Here is a 20,698-nt window from a genome sequence, read left to right as displayed (position 1 = left end):
ATATATATATAGCATAATATCATGTATCCGAAGCTTAAAAAACATGCCAACATTTGCGGATAAAAATACAAGTAAAAGTATACAAATAAATATGGTAGTGATGGATGCTAATTATATGAAGGAGTTTACTTCTGGGATGGAGACTAGGTGAATGGAACAGCTGGAAACCTGAGTCATTCATTGTGCCTGAGCCTTTTATTAAGGAAAGTACTGAAGGTAGTAGGGTAAGACATGTTCTGACAATGCTGGTGGGGAGTGAAAGGGTATTAATTATATTATTCTCTATACTTTTGTATATTCTTGAATTATTTCATTTTGAAAATTTGAGATTCTAAATGAAATTTAAAAATCTTTAAAGGTTTTTAAGACATAGAAGCAAGACAATCCACGGGCTCATACATCTTTTTTTTTTTTTTGGAGAGGTTTTCGCTATAGGGTGCGTGCGCTCGCCAGACAGACAGAGAGAAACAGAGAGACAGAAAGCAAGAAATCCCCCCCCAGGGGGGATGGCCACACCGCAATCCCTTCTCCTCCATTCTCCTCTCAGGATCTTGGGCACGCACGCACACGCACCCGACATGTTTTAAGCCACCGGGTCCAGTACGCGAACCGCGGTCGACTATGTGGGAGTCCAGTGACATAGCCATTATGCTAACTGCTGGTCCCATGGGCTCATGCATCTTAACAGCAGCACTGCATTGCCTACAGCCAGTGTACCGTGTTAGCCAATCTCACTACCTTAGTTTCATCCCCAAGCTGGCTTCCATGATGTGTGCCTGCTGCGGCATATGCAGACACCATCTGGGCGTCCTCGTTGAATCTCGTATTAGGCTTGATGCGAGACTACCAGGGTGGACCTGGATTATTTGCCTCAATTTGTTTGCAGAATCAGAAGCTGTTAAAGCCGAAGTATTCTTGCAACCCTTCATTCCCCACATAGGGGAGTTTGGGGTTGCTGCTAAGCAGGGCAAGGGCTTCAGCCGAAGAGAGACCAAATAGAATTTGCTTGGACAGGGGAAGCCGTCAGGGACTCACGAATGCATGCATAGGGATCCGAGATGGCCTTGAGCGGGTTCCTGTAGAAGAGGGGTCTGCAGCGGTCGCAGTGCTGGCCCTCGGTGTTGTGACGGCAGTCTTCACACACACCCCCGCTGAGATCTCCGCTGGCCAGGTACACCGTGGGGTCGAAGTGACAGCGGTCAGAATGGCCATTACAGGTACATGCTGAGAAGAGAGAGCAGAGTAACTGAGAGATGAGCAAGGTCTGGGGACTGAATCTGGGTCCACACACTCATCCCCGCATCCTCTCTCCCGCTAGCCACTCTGTCTTCTTTTTATAGATGCACAAAGGGTCAAATAGGTGCTGTCAAGGGATCCTGCTGGCACTCTGATTCTGCTCATTTCCTTCTCTACAATGAGTTCCCAAACATTTAATACATAGTTGGTTTTTTTTTAATTAAATTTTGCTATGGGGTGCATGTGCTCTCCAGAGACAGAGAGATAGACGGAGAAAGGGAAAGTGAGAAACCACACTGGAAGGGGATGGCCATGCTGCAATCCCTTGTCCATCCTCCTCTTGGGATCCTGGGCATGCATACACATGCACTCAGTGTGTTTCTCAAGCCCCTGGGTCCTGGACTCCAAGTGCCCTGTCAGCCATGTGGGATCCAGCCACCTCAACCTCCGTGCCACCTGCTGGCACTATGTAGTTCTGTTTTTAAGTCAAATAAACAAGAATAAATCATGTAGGTGACCCACAAGCCATAAAGTGCAATATTTGTGTGTTGTTTCAGTAAAGCACACTTTTACTGACTTAAGATTTATAGATGTGCATGTTTTTTCTAAAACATTCTATACGCACTGGGAGTCTCAGATAAGATGTCAGAGCAGAATGCTGCTAGCTTCCCTCCTTCTAGATGGCAGAAGAGTGGGAAGGGCAGCCACGAGTCACTTTTATCTCATCTGGGACTCAACCGGAGGACCAGAGAGAAAGGCAGTCTATCTGGGGAATTAGCTTGTCCTAATGGCAGTGTCTGCGATGTCTGTGTTTGTCTTGCTGGCTTTTTCCTGGAAAACAGACTAAGCTCAGGCTACATTTTGCTGGGTCTTATATACTGTGACTCTCATGGATAGGGCTTTTTCATTAGGGCTCTTCTAGACTTCCTTTCCCCCTCATCCTATTTTTCCCAAATCTTGGAAAAGAAACATGCTTATTTGGAAGTCCCTCAGGGTTCAGAGGCAGCAAACATATTACCAAAACCCAAAACAGCATCTTATTCAATATTAGCCTAAATAGTCTATTTAAAAAATAACAATAGTCCAACTCAATCTTGGACATTCCTATTATCTTACAGATGGGTTTAAGGTTATATTTATGGAATGTTTAATTATTCAGTAAAATAGAAAGTCTCTACTAAAGAGACCAAATCTAGCTTTCACTAAATTCATGGGGTTGCTCAGTCTCCATTGATACAGCCCTGAAAAGGCTCTAGCATGCCTCTGGAAAGAAGTCATGTAGCAAGTGTATTGGTTCAATTTACAAATTAATGTGAATTGGTGGTATGAGGGCTTGGGAAGCTGGTGGTTCTTCCATGTCGGAGAGTAAGGGTGTCACACAGTCAGAACTGGGCGCCACAGCTTCCTGGTGGTTGTTGCCTGCAGTCCCACAGGAATGAACTAGGTGTCCTTCCACACAAGGTAATGGGGAGCATGCTCAGTCTATGCCAAGAGCTCATTTGCACCCACATCTGCAAGTGCTGTCCTGGGGGCCCACAGCTGGCTTCCAAGGAGCGTCCTGGAAGAAGTCCTTGCACCTCTCACAGTTCGGGCCATCTGTGTTGTGCTGACAGACACACTGACCATGAACCTGCATTGGGGGATAAACAGAGCATCAAAAGAGAGCTTCTCCTTGTAGATGTGGGGGCCCTTTAAATGGAAAATGAAACACCTGGCCAAGGGGTCTGGTTCTTAGTTTAATATATGTCAGTTTCTGTACAAATCTTGACTCTCTTTTGCAAGGGGACTTCCAAAAGCTTGTAAGAAGATGAGTTAAAGCATGAGGTTATCTTTGGCAAAAAAAGAAAAAGAAATACAAAAGGAAATTCTTGCATAGCTTCTCATAATAGTCATTTTCCACAAACTTTTTGAAGACCCCTTATACATTTGCTTAACTAGCTTTATTATTATTATATTTTTTCACTTAAGAATCTCAGTGAACAATCTATTTTAAAGGGCTGTTTCTGAATTCTAGTTTCAGGGTCGCACACTTCAGCCCTCAGTAAAACGGAGGACAGGCTGGGAAGGAGTCTGCATGTATGGGAGGAGGGTGTGGGAGAAGTTTAGGAGCATAAGGGAAAATAAGAGGTTAGAAAAACTGTCTTTGGGCTTCATAAAAAGCCTAAATGGCTCAAGTTCAAAGAGAGAAGCTGTACTTCCAGTGATTTATAGAGGCAGCTGAGTGGAAAGGCAGCCTCAACATCCTGCCTTGTATGACTGGGTCTAAAACCGAATTTATTTAGTAGACACACCTCCTGGGACTCTGCCCTAAAAATATAATTCTACTATATCAGTATTTTACTATTAGTTTGAAAAAGGAGAGAGGTCTGCAGTATGGATTCAGTCACTCATAGTGTAGGCATGTTACTTGAACTGACCATATTTATAATGTCAGGAATTACTGAAACCCCCTAGCACCGACTACAGGGTCTCTCATGCAACAAGCCTTCAATACATTTTTCTGAGGAAAGGAATGGGAAATTATGGTTTCTCTCTACCAAATCTCCATTCCCTAAAAACTGAATAAATAAAAAGAGGGCCCGGTGGGCTATCATGAAATCATCAATGAGAAATTTTACTCATTCATTCAGTAATGTCCGTATGTGACAGCATCCACAAGCATCCCCAGCTAGAGGAACTCAAAGACCCCAATCGACCTCTTGGGCTGGGTTGAATGATTCTTGCTCCAACATGAAACTGGCACTCTGATTTGTCTATCTTCACAAAGAATGTTTGATCTCCATTCAGTCCCAGGACAGTGAAAGGCAGGCAGGAGATTGAACTCTCTTCTGAGTTAATAACTCACCATTCCTGGAGGGCTGAACACATCTCCCCGCACTTCCTGTGCAGGGCCACATTCACTAGCATGGCCGTTGCAAAAACAGCTGCCCCGGACAACCATCTCATATAATGCATAATAATATTTATCAAGGGAATCATTCTGCCTCCTTCCAGGCAAAATATCCCCAAGGGTATGAAGTTTGGTAAAGTTTATCCTCAGGTTTGTTAGTGTCACAAGGTCTAGAGAAGAGAAAATAATGAATTGAAATGCATAAAAGTAGCATTAATTCAAGATGCCCTTCTTGACTGATAGCCCCTTCATGTACTTTAGAAATACAATCGCAAGGAACACGCCTAACATAAAATTTCATAAAAGGAGTCGGTCTGAAAAATCCAAAAGAATGCATACCTTGGATGTAGGGGCTGTAAGGATTTTCTATTTCAAAGCTGGGATCCAAAACTTTTAAAACAACCTGTAAAATGAATGTAGGTAAATTTCTAGACTATTACCCAAAAATATAATTGTCAAATTTACTCTTAAAGAAGAGACCTGACAAGTAGGCTGAGCCATTGCCTCCCACACAGTATGCAGATTGTCATTTGGGTCACCACATGAATAAAAATACCAAGGACAAAAATGATGAAAGTCATTAATCAGGCATTTCTAACTGTTTATGCACAAGTGACCCATATGACAGAAGTGGAGGTACCACTGGTGAAGAGGGCTCCTGAGCTGGGTTAGGGTAGTGTGATGGACGATCCAGCAAATTGCCATCAACCTGGATTTAGCAGGGAATTCTAGAACTGCCTTCTGCTACCAATTCTTTCTTCTCTATCTGATAAAGTGGTAACTCCAACCTCACCCCCATCAGACTTTCTGAAAGTCACCAGCTTGGCTCAGAGGGATGTTCCTGAAAGATTCTACCTTGGTGGTGGTTTTTGGAGCATGGGAATGAGACAGCTAATCCAGGACTACTGCTAGCAAATATGGCTCCTTTGCAAGGGGTAGAAACAGGTGCTTCCTCCTCTGGTTCTCCTGGACCACAGTGCCCAGTTTAAATGTTAGGCCCCGTTCACCATCAGCTAGGCACTCTTGTGCAGAATTCTTTTCTTTTACTTTAGAATTATTTTTATTTTATTCATTATTGATATTATTATTTATTTGACCAGAGAGAGGAGAGAGGAAAAGTGAGAAAGCAAGTCACCAGGTCTGGGACTCAACCTGCAGTTGGCTGTGTGAGAGTACAGCGTCTTAATCACCATGTCATGCTGACTCCGGGAAGAATGATTTCTGATAATATACTCATTATTTATTATTCAGGACTCATTTCAATAAAGATACCCTCATTTTAAAAAAGCCGGCAGCTCACGTTACATGTCAGTAAGCATATCTAAGTTTTTAAATTAAAATTAATCACATTTTTAAAGATTCAATGTATGTAAAAGAAATCCAAGGACGAAATTGTTACCTCACCACCAGTTGAGGGCTCGATATCTGAATATTTGGAGTCACAAATCAAGTCTCCCACTCCCTGGGCCTGGCCAGATGGAATATTGGGAAAGGAAGCAGCACAGTCTTTTGCAAAATATTTGAGCACTTTCCAGGTGTGCCCATAGTCTGTGGAACGTTCAATCAACATTGCAGCGGGCCGGAAAGTCTGTGGGGAAAATGAGTAAAAACTTGCAGTCTTTCACAAAACCAAGTATCAGTATCCACTCCAGATAGAGTGCTTATGTTTTCTAACTCTGTTTTTTGAACCACGTCTCCTAAAATCTACTACACAATAAATACAATGAGATCGTTTTCTAATAAATGTGCAAGTATTTATGAGTACACACTTTGTCCTCAGAGTCAATTACATTTTAAAAATGTTTATGGATGGTGAATTATTAATTGAAAAAAAGATGTCAGGGGTTGGCAGGTGGCCTGGTGGTTGGGGATACTGGACTGCCACATGGCCAACCCAGGTTCGAGTCTTAGACCTTGCGGCCTACTTTCTCACTTTCTCTCTCTCTCACTCTGTCTCTCTCTAGTAAAAATGAAATAAATAAATAGATTTAAATAAAATAATTATTAAAAAAAGAAAAATGATGTCATATAAATGTAAAAGCTAATATAATTAATATTTTACAGCATTTTGTGTTTTCTTTGCCTGGATTGCTTTTCTTCTGCAAACCTCTATAAAACCTTCAAAAGTCATCCATGAAGTTCATCCTGATTCACAGAACACATTTAGCCCTTAAACCTTACACCTTTCTAAACACACCCCATTTATGCCCTTAACACTTGTATTATACATTTCTAATTTTCACTTTTTTTCTAGAGATTTTGGCCTTAGGGCACATGTACTTGTTGGAGACAGGCAGTGAGCGGGAAAGTGAGAAATCACTCCCAGAAGGGATGGCCATACCACAATCACTTCTCCTCCATTCTCCTCCCCAAATCGTGAGCATGCACCCACAACCACCTGGTGTGAGTTTCAAGCCACTGGATAGGACTTGAACTGCGGTCAACCATGTGGGTGTCCAGTGATGTAACTGCTGTGCTATCTGTTAGCCCCTATAAATTTCAATTTATTCATTTGTATCTATGAGTAGACTGTGAGTTCTCTTGGAATAAAGACTAGTTTTGTAATCATTTTTTTTTATATAGTTATACTCATTTTTTAAATTACAAAACTAGTACTAGGCCTGACATCAAAATTGGAACTTTTTTTTAACGTTTTTGCCACAGGATGTGTGCGCTTGCTGGAGAGAGACAGTGAGAGGGAAAGTGAGAAATCCCCCCCACCAGGAGGGATGACCAAGAAACAATCTCTTTTCCATTCTCCTGGGATTTTCAGCATGCACGAACACACTCCTGGCATGGGTTTTCAAGCCACCAAGTCTGGGACTTGAGCCATGGTTGACCAGTGGCAGTTCAGCACTTAAACACCATACCACCTATTGGCCCCAGCCAAATTACTATTTATTATTATTATTATTATTATTATTTTATACCAGAGAGTGCATGCATATGCCAGAGAGAGAGAGACAAAGAAAGAAAGTGCCCTTCTCCCCCAAAGGGATTTGGTCACACCGTAATCCCCTTTTTTCCATTCTTCCTTCTTGTCGGGATCCTAGGCACATGTACACATGTGCCTGGAATGATTTTTAAGCTGCCAGGACTGGGATTTGAACTGAAGTTGGCCATGTGTGATCCAGCTCCCTAAGTACAGGGCTTAACCACTGTGTTACAGGGCTATGTCCTCCAAGTTAGAATTTTGATGATGATTAAAGGAAAGCTATAGTACAATGATTTGCTCTGGCATCTGAGCAATATTTAATTAAAAATTAATTCTTCTTTCCCCTGGATTATAATCTCTCTCCAAATAATTTCCAGTTCCTGTCCTTTTCTGCTAAATATTATCTTTTTAGTTCTGGTGTCCCTATACCAAGCACTTAGAGTTTTCCTTTTCTCTTTGTCTTATAAGATTTTTTTAAAAGGCTGCTGAATCCCACATGGCTGATTGCCAAATGTGAGTTCCAGACCAGGCAGCTTGAAAAACACATCGGGTGTGTGTGCATGCATACCCCAAATCCCAAAGAGAATGAAGGAGAAGGAATCACTGCATAGCTATCTCCTTTGGGAGTATTTCCTTATTTTTCTTTTTTTTTTTTTCTCTCTCTGTCTTTCTCTCTCTCTCTCTCTTTCTCTCTCTCTCATGAGTACAGGCACCATACAGCAAATTTTAAAAAATTATCATTATTAATCATATACTCATTGATTAACGAGCAGTGTTTTTGCTTATCTTCATTTAAAAACAAAAGCCCAAATGACAAAATTCAAGTCTGGATTTGTTGTTCCGGTTCTCTGCCAGGAGGCAGGGAAGTGAAATCCCAGGTGAACCCTGAGCACTTTGTCAAAAAGGGGTACAGGGAGGAGCAGTCCTGTTCATCTGTACCTTAAAGGTCAGTATAAGGTGACTGAACTGAAATAAAGCCTCTAGGTCCAATCTGATGCTGACGTGATCGAGACCTAAAGAAAAATCCAGAGAGAAGAAAATCAGTGGTTTTGAGAGGAATCCCTGACTAGGTTCACACTTACAGTGGGCATCTAGGAAATGCAGATGGTAAGGGCCAATGTGGGGCTCAATATCAAGTTAATCGCCACTGTGGTTTCTTTATAATAAAATCCCTTGATATCCCGTGGCTGTTGATCAACACTCTTCCTCAGTCTCTTGAGTTGGTACCCAGGCTACTTTATGGCCAGGTCCATGCAAGAACAATGTATGTGTCACCCTAACTGTGCCCACATCCAGGTGTTGGTGGCAACGCACATGGCCACTGTGTGGCAGCATTACATACGGCTAAGGGAGCTCAGAACATTCTCCGTATGTAGAAAAGTGGGCTCATGGCCTCATGCTCAGATTTTGACTACACATAAACATGAGCTGGCAAGTCGAGTGTGGTAAAAATCAACACACCCTTTTCTTCCAGTCCTTGAGTTAGACTTTTATTGTCACTTGGCATAAAACACCATTTAGAATATTTTCCTGGGAGTGGGACAGGAGGGCTTTTCTATGGCAGAGGAGGTGACAGAAGAATCCGGGCCAGGATTTTGCACTGAGCTAGTTAGCTGTGAACTAGCACAGATGTGGAGCATCAGCCCCCTCAACCCCATGGAAGCCCAGATCTCTCTAGAGCAGTGCTGTTCCACAGAAATAGAGTCACAAATATAATTTAGATATTTTAGCAGCCATGTTTCAAAAAGTAAAAAGAAATGGGTAAACTTAGTTTTAACAATATACTTAACCTTATGTATTACATAAAAATATTGACATTTCATTTATCATTCATATCTTATAAGTTAGTAATGCTTTATTATACGTTTTTGTTTTCCTAACTGAGGTTTAGAAATCTGAGATGTCTTTACATTTCCAGCCCATCTCAATTTGCACCAGCCATGTTTCAAGAGCTGGTGTGTGGGGGGCACAATATTGGACAGTGCAGCTCTAGAGAAGTGTGGTTGGATGGCAGTGAGTTGGGTTCAGCTTGGAGTTCTAGGGTAAAAGGCTCAGAGAAATGTCTGCTGCTGAAAGGGCTTTGCATCAAGGACTCCCTATTCGTTCAAGAAAAGAGATCTTCTTTCCCATCTCTAAAGTGCCTGATTGAAGACCCCTACGGAGTATTGGCTCTGACAGCAGGACATTCCCTTTGTGAGGAGCTGTGGAACTAATGCTGAACCTGTTGATCAGAACAGCTGTCAAGCAACATCCGTACCATTGATCAGTGAAGACAAGTGGCTGTGGTAAGAACCACCTCACATTGGTCAAGGAGAGTCCGACTAGAGATCAATGAGGAGGATCTCAAATGAAATGGCATTTAGTCAGTAGCAATCATGCATTTCTGAAGTAGATGGCAGAAAACCAGCCCCATATTATGCTTGTGCTGTGATTATTCCTTCACTCCTCGCTAATGTCTAAGATCCCTTAGAGAAAATAAATTTAGAAGTCTGAAGAGAATAGAGGGATCATACCTCCAAGTGCAATGTACAGAGTTGTTGTGAATGGAATCATTTGTTGGGGATTAAGGAAAGCTGGAAGAATTTCAGAGTAGTGTTGAAGAGGGGTCATTGTGAATGAGCAAGCTCATTCTGGGGAAGCCCAGCCTCGATGGAAGTACACTTAGGCACTTAAGGCCTCTGGCTGGAGTGGAACATGAGGAATCCCTGATGAGGTTCACACTTGCAGTGAGAGTTTAGAAGTACAGATGGTCAGGGCCAATGTGGGGTTCAATATCACAGTTGTCCATGAGCAGAGAAGGCATAAATTCAGGAAGAAAAGAACTCCAGTCAATAGCCAATTATCCTTTCAATTCAAATTTCATATTAATCTCTTTGACTTGCAGTAAAAAGTGAAATATATATATATATATTCTTTCTTTCATGTGTTGAAGAAGGAAAAAAACACATGGTGCTAACTCTCAGACCTCACGGCATTATTCATCCAGTTTATATCAGTGTGTTTTGTAATTTACCAACACTTCATAAACTTCCCTATTTTTTACAAGGAACAAAAGGATGCAGAAATATTTTCTTTGCCCACATGGAAATTTTCTGGGTTATGTGCTTAAAATACACTTTGATTTCTATAAAGAAAAATACACTTTCTTAAAATGAAAGTACATTTCGTTCACATAGGGGGCTTTATATTCTTGACAGATGTTGTTCCATTTCAATGTAATATCGTGCTGTGACATTACTAAAACCACACAGAGAAGATGTCTTATTATAAAATTTGAAGAAAGAAAAACATTGCAAAGAAACTTAATTATACCATTTTCAGATTGCCACCATTTCTTTTCTCTGTCTGGTTCAAAATTTGTAATTACATTCTCAATGGTGTGACTGTTGGGTTGGGTGTATGGATCATATGGAAATCTGGAGTCACAGGTGAAACATTTCTGTTCTCCCTGGGGGAAAAAAACAATTAAAAATAAAAATAAAGAACTGTAATTACTTATTGTTGATCTGAATCTAAAAACAAGCTGTACTGACTATATTTGTCTTTTAATCTGGCTAAAAATAAAAAGCAGAGGAAATAACAAGACATCAATTTTTCCATTAATAAGTGCTCAAATACAATGACAAACCCAATTCAAATTTGACCTAGAAATTTTATAATTTATATATTTGAGGCTAAAATGCAAATATATATGAAATGAGTTTTCCCTTAAGTTATTTTAAACTGAAGAGAAATAATTAGGATATACTTTTTGAGTTAGTATTATATCTTTTAGCCAAAAAAAAAAAAAAAGGGACTATTTGGCAAGAAATTGATGAGGTACTTGGCCACTAGGTTATCTGCAACCATCGTTCTTTTTTTCTCATTCAACAGTTTTTAGTAGAAAAGTTTTCATGATCAAAGCCTTTATATCACACTAGTGAACTTAGGAAAAGATTTTCATAAAACTCTCACAGAAAAGGCTCATCCTCTTGTCTTGTAGACTAGAAGGTCTGTTTAATGAAGTGGAACTAGTTTTTCTTAGGATGGATTTTCAAAGATTACAACAGCAAATACTGGCCTTTGAGCTTCCTTAATTTAATGTGTCCATTTGCAGCTGTCCTTAAAACTCCTTGGGGGCTCTACAGCGATTTCCAAAAGGCTGCCAATGGTTAGCACAGTTATTCCTGGCGAATACTTGTGGGACTCTTAAGAGCATTTTTACAAAGCTTCCGGGAAGTGGGGGCTGTTCTTTGTAACCTTCTGTGCCAGAAATTGCCAGGGACAGCACAGGTACTCAGCTGGTAGGTACTCAACTGGTAGTACTCAGTGAGCAAGAGTTGTCTGTCTGTTATCATGGGGCTTAAAGGCCCACCGTAATCTAGCCAAGATACCTTTTTGCCTTTCTTTTTACTTATCTATCTTTCTTTTGCTAACTTGCTTCTTGCTAATTCTTCAAGCACACCAAGAAACTTTCCATCTTAGAATCTTGGCACAAACAATTCTCCCTCCTCAAAATGTTAACCTCTTGTTCCTTCTCTGCTTTCAGGTCTGCGTTTGAACGCCTTTATCTCAGAGACTTCTTGGACCACCCTATCTAAAATGCCACTGTTTCCCCACCCCCATAGCCTCCTGCTACTCTCTATCCTTTGTCTTACTTTATATATTCCCTAGGCGCTTATCATGACCTGAGAATATTTTACATAGTTGTTGGTTTATTATCAGTCGCCATCATTAAAATTTAAGCTGAACAAGGGGCAAGAACTTTGCTTTGCTTATTACTGTATCCTCTTTACCTAAAATAGTGCCTGGCATATAGTAGGTCAATAAAACTTGTTGTATGAATGCATGGTGATTTTAATAATCATTTCAGCTAAAGTCTGTCAAAGTAACCACCTTTTTTAGCGATCAGCAGGTGGGGTGGTGGTTAAGGCACTGGGTCCCACATGGCTGACTGTGTGATTTGAGTCCCGGACCTGGTGACTTGAAAAACACATTGAGGGGACCAGCAGTTAGCGTAATGGCTATGTCGCTGGACTGCCACGTGGTCAAATGCAGTTCGTGTCCCAGACCTGGTGGCTTAAAACCCACTCCAGGCACATGTGCGGGTGTGCCCAAGATCCCTAGAGGAGAATGGAGGAGAAGGGATTGCAGCGTGGCCATCCCCCCTGGGGGGGTGATTTCTCGCTTTCTGTCTCTCTCTCTCTCTCTCTGTCTGTCTGGTGAGTTCATGCGCCCTATGGCAAAAACCTCTCAAAAAAAAAAAAAGAAAGAAAGAAAGAAAGAAAAAGAAAAACACATTGGGCATATGTGTTGTGTGCCCAAAATCCTGAGAGAAGAATGGACTAGAAGGGATTGGACATGGCCATCCCCCTCAGAGGGAATTTCTCACTTTCTCTCTCTCTCTCCTTGGAGAGTGCTCATGCCCTATGGCAAAACAAAGCAAAACAAAACAAAAAAACAATTTCAGTGCATTTAAAATGACTAGTTACTATCAGCCTTATTGTTGAAAAAGCCAAAATTCCCTTTGAACATTAAGGCACAATGGAAGTTAGGTTAACTCTAAATAGGGGTAGACTTGACCCAGATCAACACTAAAAATCAGCAGAAGCCTTGTAATTACAGGAAAAGATGTCAAGTCTTCAAAGAAGTTCCAATAATACTATGAAAATTCCTGGAGAAAAATGTTTAATACCAGAGCTTGTGGGCCATTTTTCTGTAAACATTCTAGAAACATAGTCTTTGATGGGGCTAGTTACAGAGGATGTGACCACTAGATGTGGGAGTCAATTGGTCAGTGTTGACTGGAAGCATTTTAAGAAAATGTTCACATGGTAACTCTTTCTTAAATAACAGGTGGAGGGAAATCATCATTCATGCTGCATGGATGTTTCTCTAAACTAATAGTTGTAGCCATATCACTAATACTTTTTCAGCCTGAAATATTTTGAAGTTTTTTTTTTTCCCAGTGCTAAGCTTTCAAAGATGTCTGTCGTCCTTGGATTTACTTCTATTTTTGTTGGTAAAACTTCGATACATAGGAATACCAATTTTTAAAATTATTTATTTATTTTTTTTAAGAGAGATTTTTGCTCTAGGGTATGTGTGCTTGCTAGGGAGACAGAAAGTAAGGAATCAGCTACAAGGAGGATGGCCATGCCGCCATCCCTTCTCCTCTATTCTCCTTTCAGGATTCTGGACACGCATGCACAATGTGTTCCGTGCGAGTTTTAAGCCGCTGGGTCTGGGACTTGAACCATGGTAGACCACATGGGAATATAAAGACGTAACCATTATACCATCTGCTGGTCCCAGGAACACCAATTTCTAATTTTTGTCAGAGTGTGTGGGCTTCTGACAATAGTAAGCAAATGCCAGTGGTTGAAGAACGAGATGGATGATGCTAATATTGGACAGTTTCCAGTATGAGAATTGAAAATCCCTTGTTGTTTACTTCTTTTGTAAAGTCACTTAAAGGGCCATCTATAACACCTGGCCTAGACATGTACAAAACTTCCATGTGTAATTTCCTTGCCCGTGAAGAAAATTCGAATTCTTACAGAAGGACTTCCCAAACTTAGCATAGTGTTAAATACCCACCTATTGTCTATGCTTATTTATAATCATCTTTTACTAAAAACCAACTAGAATACAAAGCATTTCCCAGAGACCTAAGTAATTGCCTTAAATGAACAATACATGGAAAAGTCTGGGACACTAACATTAGGCTTCTGTCCAACTTCCTTTCTGCACATCCTCTCATTTAACAGTGGACGTGATTGCCTCAGGGTTTTAGCAGGTAGGATACTTAGATGACCTTGGGTGCTTGTTCTGCTGCCAGTACACAGGCAGGGGGAGAAACCTGAAAAGCCACTGGTCCTTTCACAAGACTGGTCTTTAAAAGGAAGAGGCACAAAAATATGTTCACATTTGAGAATTCATGCATTTTAGAAAATACAACTTCTAAGTGGTATTAGGAGATTGGTGTACAATCAGTTCAAAGTTTTACACTTGCTCTCTCTAATGTGGAACAAGAAGACCCTGAGGGAACTTCAGTGCTCAGTGAATGAGTCCATTATGTTCACTCTACAGGAGTCACTAAGGCAGCTAAGTAGACCAACAGATTTTATAGCAATTCTATTCTAAGAATAAACCAAAAAGACTTTTCTTTTGGTATTGATAACAAAAATGAAAATTAATCAGATAACCCATATTTTCTGATTATTCAAGGTTTCCTAGACTTTGAGTTATATTATCTGTGTCTTCTGTGATTGGGAAGGAATGCTGTATTCTTCCTTAGTGTCGTGTGAGTGGCCTCAGATGTACTTGAAAAAATCTACATCATTGATTAAAAAATGTCTCAGTAAGTAAGCAAAAAACTAGCCCACCTCCAGGTAGCTGAGGATGCAGTATTTCTGGGCTCTGTCCAGCCCACAGGTAGAAGAAGCTGTAAGCTGCGCACTGCGGCCCATGAGGAGATTACCGGTGGTAGGACGACAGGCACCCCTTTTGCATTCATCTTGAGCTCTTAAGCAACTGAGCCAACCTTGAACACAAGAGAAACAGCCATCTAGACGGCAGTCTAAGGGTAGCATAAAGCCTGGAGAAGTAACTGGTTAAGTCGGAATCTTAATAGTACATTTATTTATTCACTCATTTGTAAAGTTTTTGCCATAGGGCACGTGTACTTGCTGGAGAAAGACAGATAGGGGAAAAGTGAGATATCACTGTCCCCCAGAGGGGATGGCCATGCTACAATCCTTTCTCCTCCATTCTCCTTCTGGGATTTTGGGCACGCACACATATGCACCTTGTGTGATTTTCAAGCTACCAGGTCTGGGACTCGAACCACAGTTGACCATGTGGGAGTCCAACACTTCAACCACTATGTCACCTGCTGACCCAACAGTATATTTATTTTTAATACCAGTTCTATTGATCTTTAAGAACCTGGTTGTGGTTCTGTTGGTACTCTTGGACTAATAGAAGTCTTCTAACCTAGGTCACATCATCTGTACCACCCTGGTCCCCACCTGGGGAAACCTGTAGCCAATGATTGACGTATACAGAGTTTAAAAGGCTAGCACTATTGCCTCAGACTGGGATCAACTCCATGGTGCAATGCGTGCTCAGAATCTCCTCTTGCTGTATGATTGAAGCCTGACTCCAGCTGGAACCACATCTTGTCTTCATTTCTCTCACCCTCTCACTCCTGAGAGTATTCCCTCAAGAAATCATGTGTGAGACCAGCAGATGGCATAATGGCTATGTCACTGGACTCCCATGTAGTCGACCACAGTCTGAGTCCTAGACCTGGTGGCTTAAAATTCATTCTAGGTGCAAGTGTGTGCATGCCCATAATCCTGAGAGGAGAATGGAGGAGAAGGGATTGTGGCATGGCCATCCCCCGGGGGGTGATTTCTTACTTTTTGTCTTTTTGACTCTCTCTGGTGAACTCGTACACCCTATAGCAAGAATCTCTCCTAAAAAAAAAAAAGAAGGAAGAAAAAAAGAAAAATAAGTCACATGTACACAAATCCCTGTCTGAGCTCTACTTTGAGAAATCTAATCTTAGACAAACTTTGTTTACTAGGATTTCGTAATGTGTTACTTTAGGACCAATAACAAAACCTAATGCATACACATGAAAAAGGAGAATCCTAATTCTGTCTGTTATACCTGTTGTTTTAACCTATACAAAAAATTGCAGAATTAAAACATTTTTGTGAAATAACTTTCTCTTAAAATGCAGTCAGATGCTGCTTAATGGCAGCGATATGTTATGAGAAATGTGTTCTTAGGCAATTTCCTCATTGTCCAAACATCACAGAGTGTACTTACACAGACCTAGACATGAGCCTACAACGCATCTAGGCTGCATAGTATAGCTTCTATGCTTCTTCTGGGACCAACCATCATACAAAGGGACTTGAAAAAGTTCATGGTAAGTGGAATTACAGTGCATGTTTATTTCAGTAAATTTGTTTTTGAAATTTATGCATACAAATATGTTTTAAAAAGAATTACTTTAACTTAATTAATTTATTTAAATTTGGCCAGAGAGAAACAGAGTGAGAAAGAGAGAGAGGGAAATAGAGAAAGCTGCCAGGTCTGGGACTCAAACTGTGGTCAGACATGTGGGAGTCCAGTGCCCTTAACCACCTGCCAGCCCTTAAAGATTTTTGTTTTTTTGTTTTGTTTTGTTTTGTTTTTTTTTGAGACAGAGAAAGACAGAAAGCAAGAAATCACCCCCCCTGCCCTGGGGGGGATAGCCACACTGCAGTCCCTTAAAGGGTCATCTATCACACCTGTATCACATCTATCACTTCTATCACGCTCTGTTCTCCTCTTGGGATCTTGGCCACGCATGCTTGCACATACAACTAGCATGAGTTTTAAGCCACTGGGTCCAGGACTCCAACTGTGGTCAGCCATGTGGGAGTCCAAATATGTAATTGTTACGTCATCTGCTGGTCCCGTGCAAATTTTTTTTAATAATACACAATCTCCATGAACTTTCTAAAGTCTCCTTGTATATGTGGTCTGTCATTAACTGAAATCTCATTATGACACATGACTATATGTAAATTCACCTGAACTCTTTCATAACCTGGATAGTTTGGTTCAGATATACCATGGGACTCCTTTAGGACAGAGTGAAAGATGGGGTTCCAGTCTACTAAATATACTCTGGTGAACTCATACAGCCTATAGCAAAAGTCTCTCTCTAAAAAAAAAAAAAAAAAAGAGAAAAGAAAAAAAAAAAGAAATCATGTGTACACAAATCATTATATAAATATACTATAGTGTATATATATATATAAATATATTATATACATATTATATATATGTATATATAAATAAGTTCTTTAAATATTCTTTTATTTTTGGTCAAGGATTTGTGTTTCTTTATTTTATTTTATTATTTTGAGAGTTTTTTTCTATAGTGCAAGTGCGTTCGCCAGAAATACAGAGAGAAACAGAGAAACAGAAAGCAAGAATTCACCCTCCAAGGAGGATGGACAAGCCACAGTCCCTTCTCCTCCATTCTCCTCACAGGGTCCTGGACATGAACACTCATGCATCAGGCAGAGTTTAAGCTACTGAACCCGGGATTCAAACTACGGTCGACTACATGGGAGTCCAGTGACATAGCCATTATGCCTATGCTGCTTCCTATACTATAGTAGATTTAACCTACCTTAAAACCTGCTGTCCAGCAGATTTGCCATGAAGGGATTTGATCACAGTGAGAAAAGATCATTGCAAGGGTAACACTATCTAAATTGTCATCTCACTTCTTCATGCTACTTTTCATGTGTAGCTTCTGTGATAACATCCATAAATCACTGTTTAAAAACTATTTTAAAAATTTGTTTTGCTTTATTTCTCTCAAAAAATTTTTTAAATGTTACATTCTGGAGAAGGGATAAGTTCCTTGGAAAAATTAGAAGTATATTTCAAGTGCATTAAAATGTTAGCATATTAAGCTATTACTAAATAGTATTAAATAATGAAAATACAGTAAGTCTTAGCAGATAGAAAAAGGATAGAAGAGAATTACAGTGATTTGGAAGCTAGTTGCCACCAATTTAAAATCACAGAGTAGCCATTTTTTAAAAACGTTCTCCTTTTTTATAAATTTTAATTTGTTATAATGGCAAAAAGAATCAGAAACTCTATGCAGAGAATCTGGGTAGGTTGTAAGTGAGTTATACATATGAGGAACCTTCAAAAAGTTCATGAAAAATGGAATTAAAGTATGAGTTTATTTGAGTGGGAAATTTGTGTGTGTGTGTGTCTTTTTTTTTTTTGAGAGGTTTTCACTATAGGGCACGTGTGCTCACCAGAAAGACAGAGAGAGACAGAGTGATAGAAAGTGAGAAATCACCCCCCGGGGGATGGCCACATTGCAATCCCTTCTCCTCCATTCTTCTCTTGGGATCTTGGGCATGCACGCACACGCGCCCAGTATGAGCTTAAGCCACCTGGTCCAAGACTCGAACCGTGGTCAACTACATGGGAGTCCAGCGACATAGCCATTATGCTAACTGCTGGTCCCAGTGGGAAATTTTTGAAATCCATGCATAATGTTTTCATAATACACATTTCCATGAAGCTTTTGAAGATTTCTTGTAGTTAGGCAAATGTATCTCTTACTAGAGACAGAGAAAGAAAATCCTTCTGATTTTAAGTGACCTAGAAGAATCTTAACAATAGCCAAAAACTAGAAACAACATGGTGTTCTTCAATGGGTGAATAGTTAAGTGAATGTGGTATGTCCATACCATGGGATAGTGCTTAGCAATAAAAAACAGTACTTAGGGGACCAGCAGCTAGCGTGATGGCTATGTTGCTGGACTCCCATGTAGTTGACCACGGTTCGAGTCTCAGACCTGGTGGCTTAAACTCATGCCAAGCGCGTGTGCGTGCGTGCCCAAGATCCTGAGAGGAGAATAGAGGAGAACTGATTTCAGCGTGGCCATCCCACTGGGGGGTTATTTCTTGCTTTCTATCTCTGTCTCTCTCTGTCTTTTCGGCGAGTGCACATGTCCTATAACAAAAACCTCTGAAAACCAAAAAAAAACCCCAAAAAACAACAGTACTTAGCATCATTGATACATATAACAATTTTGATGAATATCAAAGAAGTTATGCTGTGTGAAATAAAGGTTATACATGGCATAGTTCCATTTCTATCACATTTTTGAATGACCAAATTATAGGGATGGAGAAAAGTTTAGTGATGGCCAAGTATTAGAAAGGTGGGGAGAAAAGGAAGTGAGTAGGACACTACCAGGAATATTTGAGGTGATGCAACTGTTCTGTGTCTTCATTGTGGCCATGGTCACATGAATCTATATCTGTGACAAAACTGTGTTGAATTAAATACACATACATTGAGCACATGTCAAACTGGTGAAATCTGAAAAAGATCAGAGGATTATATAAATGTCAACTTCTTGGCTGTGATATTGTGGTATAATTAGTTATGTAAAATGTTACCTTTGGGGGAAATCAAGTGAAGGATAATACTCTTTCCTTCTGTATTGTTTCTCACAACTACGTGTGAATTTAAAATGATCTCAACACAAAAAGTAAACAGAAGAAAACAAGGCAAACAATCCTCTACCCACACCAAATCAACTCATCCAACTCTGGATGATTAAGCCAAGTAAATCCCACACTCCGAAAAAATACACACGTGACATATTCCAGCTGCTCTTGTTTACTTTTCCCTCGAGACATGAAACTTTTACGCTAGCTCTTATTTTGGTAGGCAGGAGGGAAAAGGATGGGCTCATAATGAAAAAATAGCGACCATACTGTGAAATAAGCTTGGGTTCTCCTCGATTTTCTCAAGTGTAAAAATATAAAGAAAGAATTTTTCCTTGGACTAATTTTACATTTAATCGATTTTTTTCTTTTAATTTGACTAATCTGGCACTTTGTGATTATTATCAGGCATGAAACATACATATAGCATAAATTCTACACCTAAGAATATGATGTGTGTGTGTGTCTATATGTATATATATGTGTGTGTGTATATACATATATGTGTGTGTGTATATATGTATATATGTGTGTGTATATATACATATATATGTGTGTGTGTGTATATATATATATATATATCATATGTTTCCACCTCCACAAATTAATGAACGGTGGTTTGAATAGGGAATTTTCTATCTTCAACCTCACTGTAAAGATTATTATTTTAAACCAAAGGCATATATCTTTCTCTTTCCTTGAGATAGATATGTGAAGAAAGTTAGCATTGCTATACACTTTTTTTGGTGGATAATATTGGGTCATTGAAAAGTCATGACATATTTTTCTATGTTTTTCTCTGCAAAATGGTGTCATGACTTTTCAGATAACCCAGTAAATGACCCAAGGTTGGTTTATGTGGATTTTCCCTTTATCCAATAACCCAAATCCACATCTCCTTTCATTTCCTGGAATTGGCATCTAGGATAGATTATTGTTGAGAAGTCTGGACTCTAATAGACAGAAATTTTTTTTAAAACAAGGTCAGGTATAACATTTCTGCTGATGCTACATGTAGATTAAGACTTCCCTTCCTGGAATTTATTCTTTTAGACAAGTTCCATCCTGAATTCTTTTATTGGAACTGTTGCCTTAGAGATTTAATGTGTTTTCATAACTTGACTTGGCCATACTTGTTTGGATCAGTTGTGTAGTTTTCAGAAAAAAAATTCGGGACCTAGGGAAATTGAGCTATTATTCCTGTAATATTATAAGTGCAAATTTGAACTTTTGGTCTAAAAAACTTGGCAAAAAGTGCATAGAAACATAAGTAGCTAAAGCTTCATGTTCAGCAATATCCTTCCTGGGCTCAAGTTTTCAACTGCCAAGTCACATTAGCAATAGGTTGGAATTGATTCAAAGCATAAAGATGTTTATATCTTTTGACAATGTTTTCCTCAAAAATGACATATGATTTAAAAATAGAATGCTATTAAAAATGAATTTGAGAGATCCGGTCATCTAAAGCAATGTGCAGAAAATGTTTTGTAAAGTTTTTTTTTAGAAGTAACTATTATAACTTCTCTATTTAGTAATTTCGCATGTTATTTGATGTGTGTGTGTGTGTAGTTATAGTTAAAGTTCTTTTTTTTTTTTTTTTT

General features: G+C 39.8%; 1 protein-coding gene across 1 annotated transcript in view; it reads right to left on the bottom strand.

Annotated features, from left to right (window-relative positions):
* Positions 1-20,698, bottom strand: part of LAMB4 (laminin subunit beta 4) — a 104,166-nt gene that overhangs the window by 80,742 nt on the left and 2,726 nt on the right. The window contains exons 2-9 of the mRNA XM_027765416.1: positions 14,429-14,586; positions 10,374-10,509; positions 8,001-8,074; positions 5,526-5,714; positions 4,466-4,529; positions 4,082-4,296; positions 2,746-2,866; positions 1,036-1,224 (exon numbers count right to left, since the gene is read on the bottom strand). Coding sequence (XP_027621217.1) covers positions 1,036-1,224; positions 2,746-2,866; positions 4,082-4,296; positions 4,466-4,529; positions 5,526-5,714; positions 8,001-8,074; positions 10,374-10,509; positions 14,429-14,586 — 1,146 coding nt within the window. The remainder of the gene's footprint in view (positions 1-1,035; positions 1,225-2,745; positions 2,867-4,081; positions 4,297-4,465; positions 4,530-5,525; positions 5,715-8,000; positions 8,075-10,373; positions 10,510-14,428; positions 14,587-20,698) is intronic.

This window comes from Tupaia chinensis, unplaced genomic scaffold (assembly GCF_000334495.1).
Source record: "Tupaia chinensis unplaced genomic scaffold, TupChi_1.0 Scaffold138322_1, whole genome shotgun sequence".
In the NCBI taxonomy this organism is placed as follows: Eukaryota; Metazoa; Chordata; class Mammalia; order Scandentia; family Tupaiidae; genus Tupaia; species Tupaia belangeri.
This window is presented reverse-complemented; position numbering and strand designations above follow the sequence as displayed.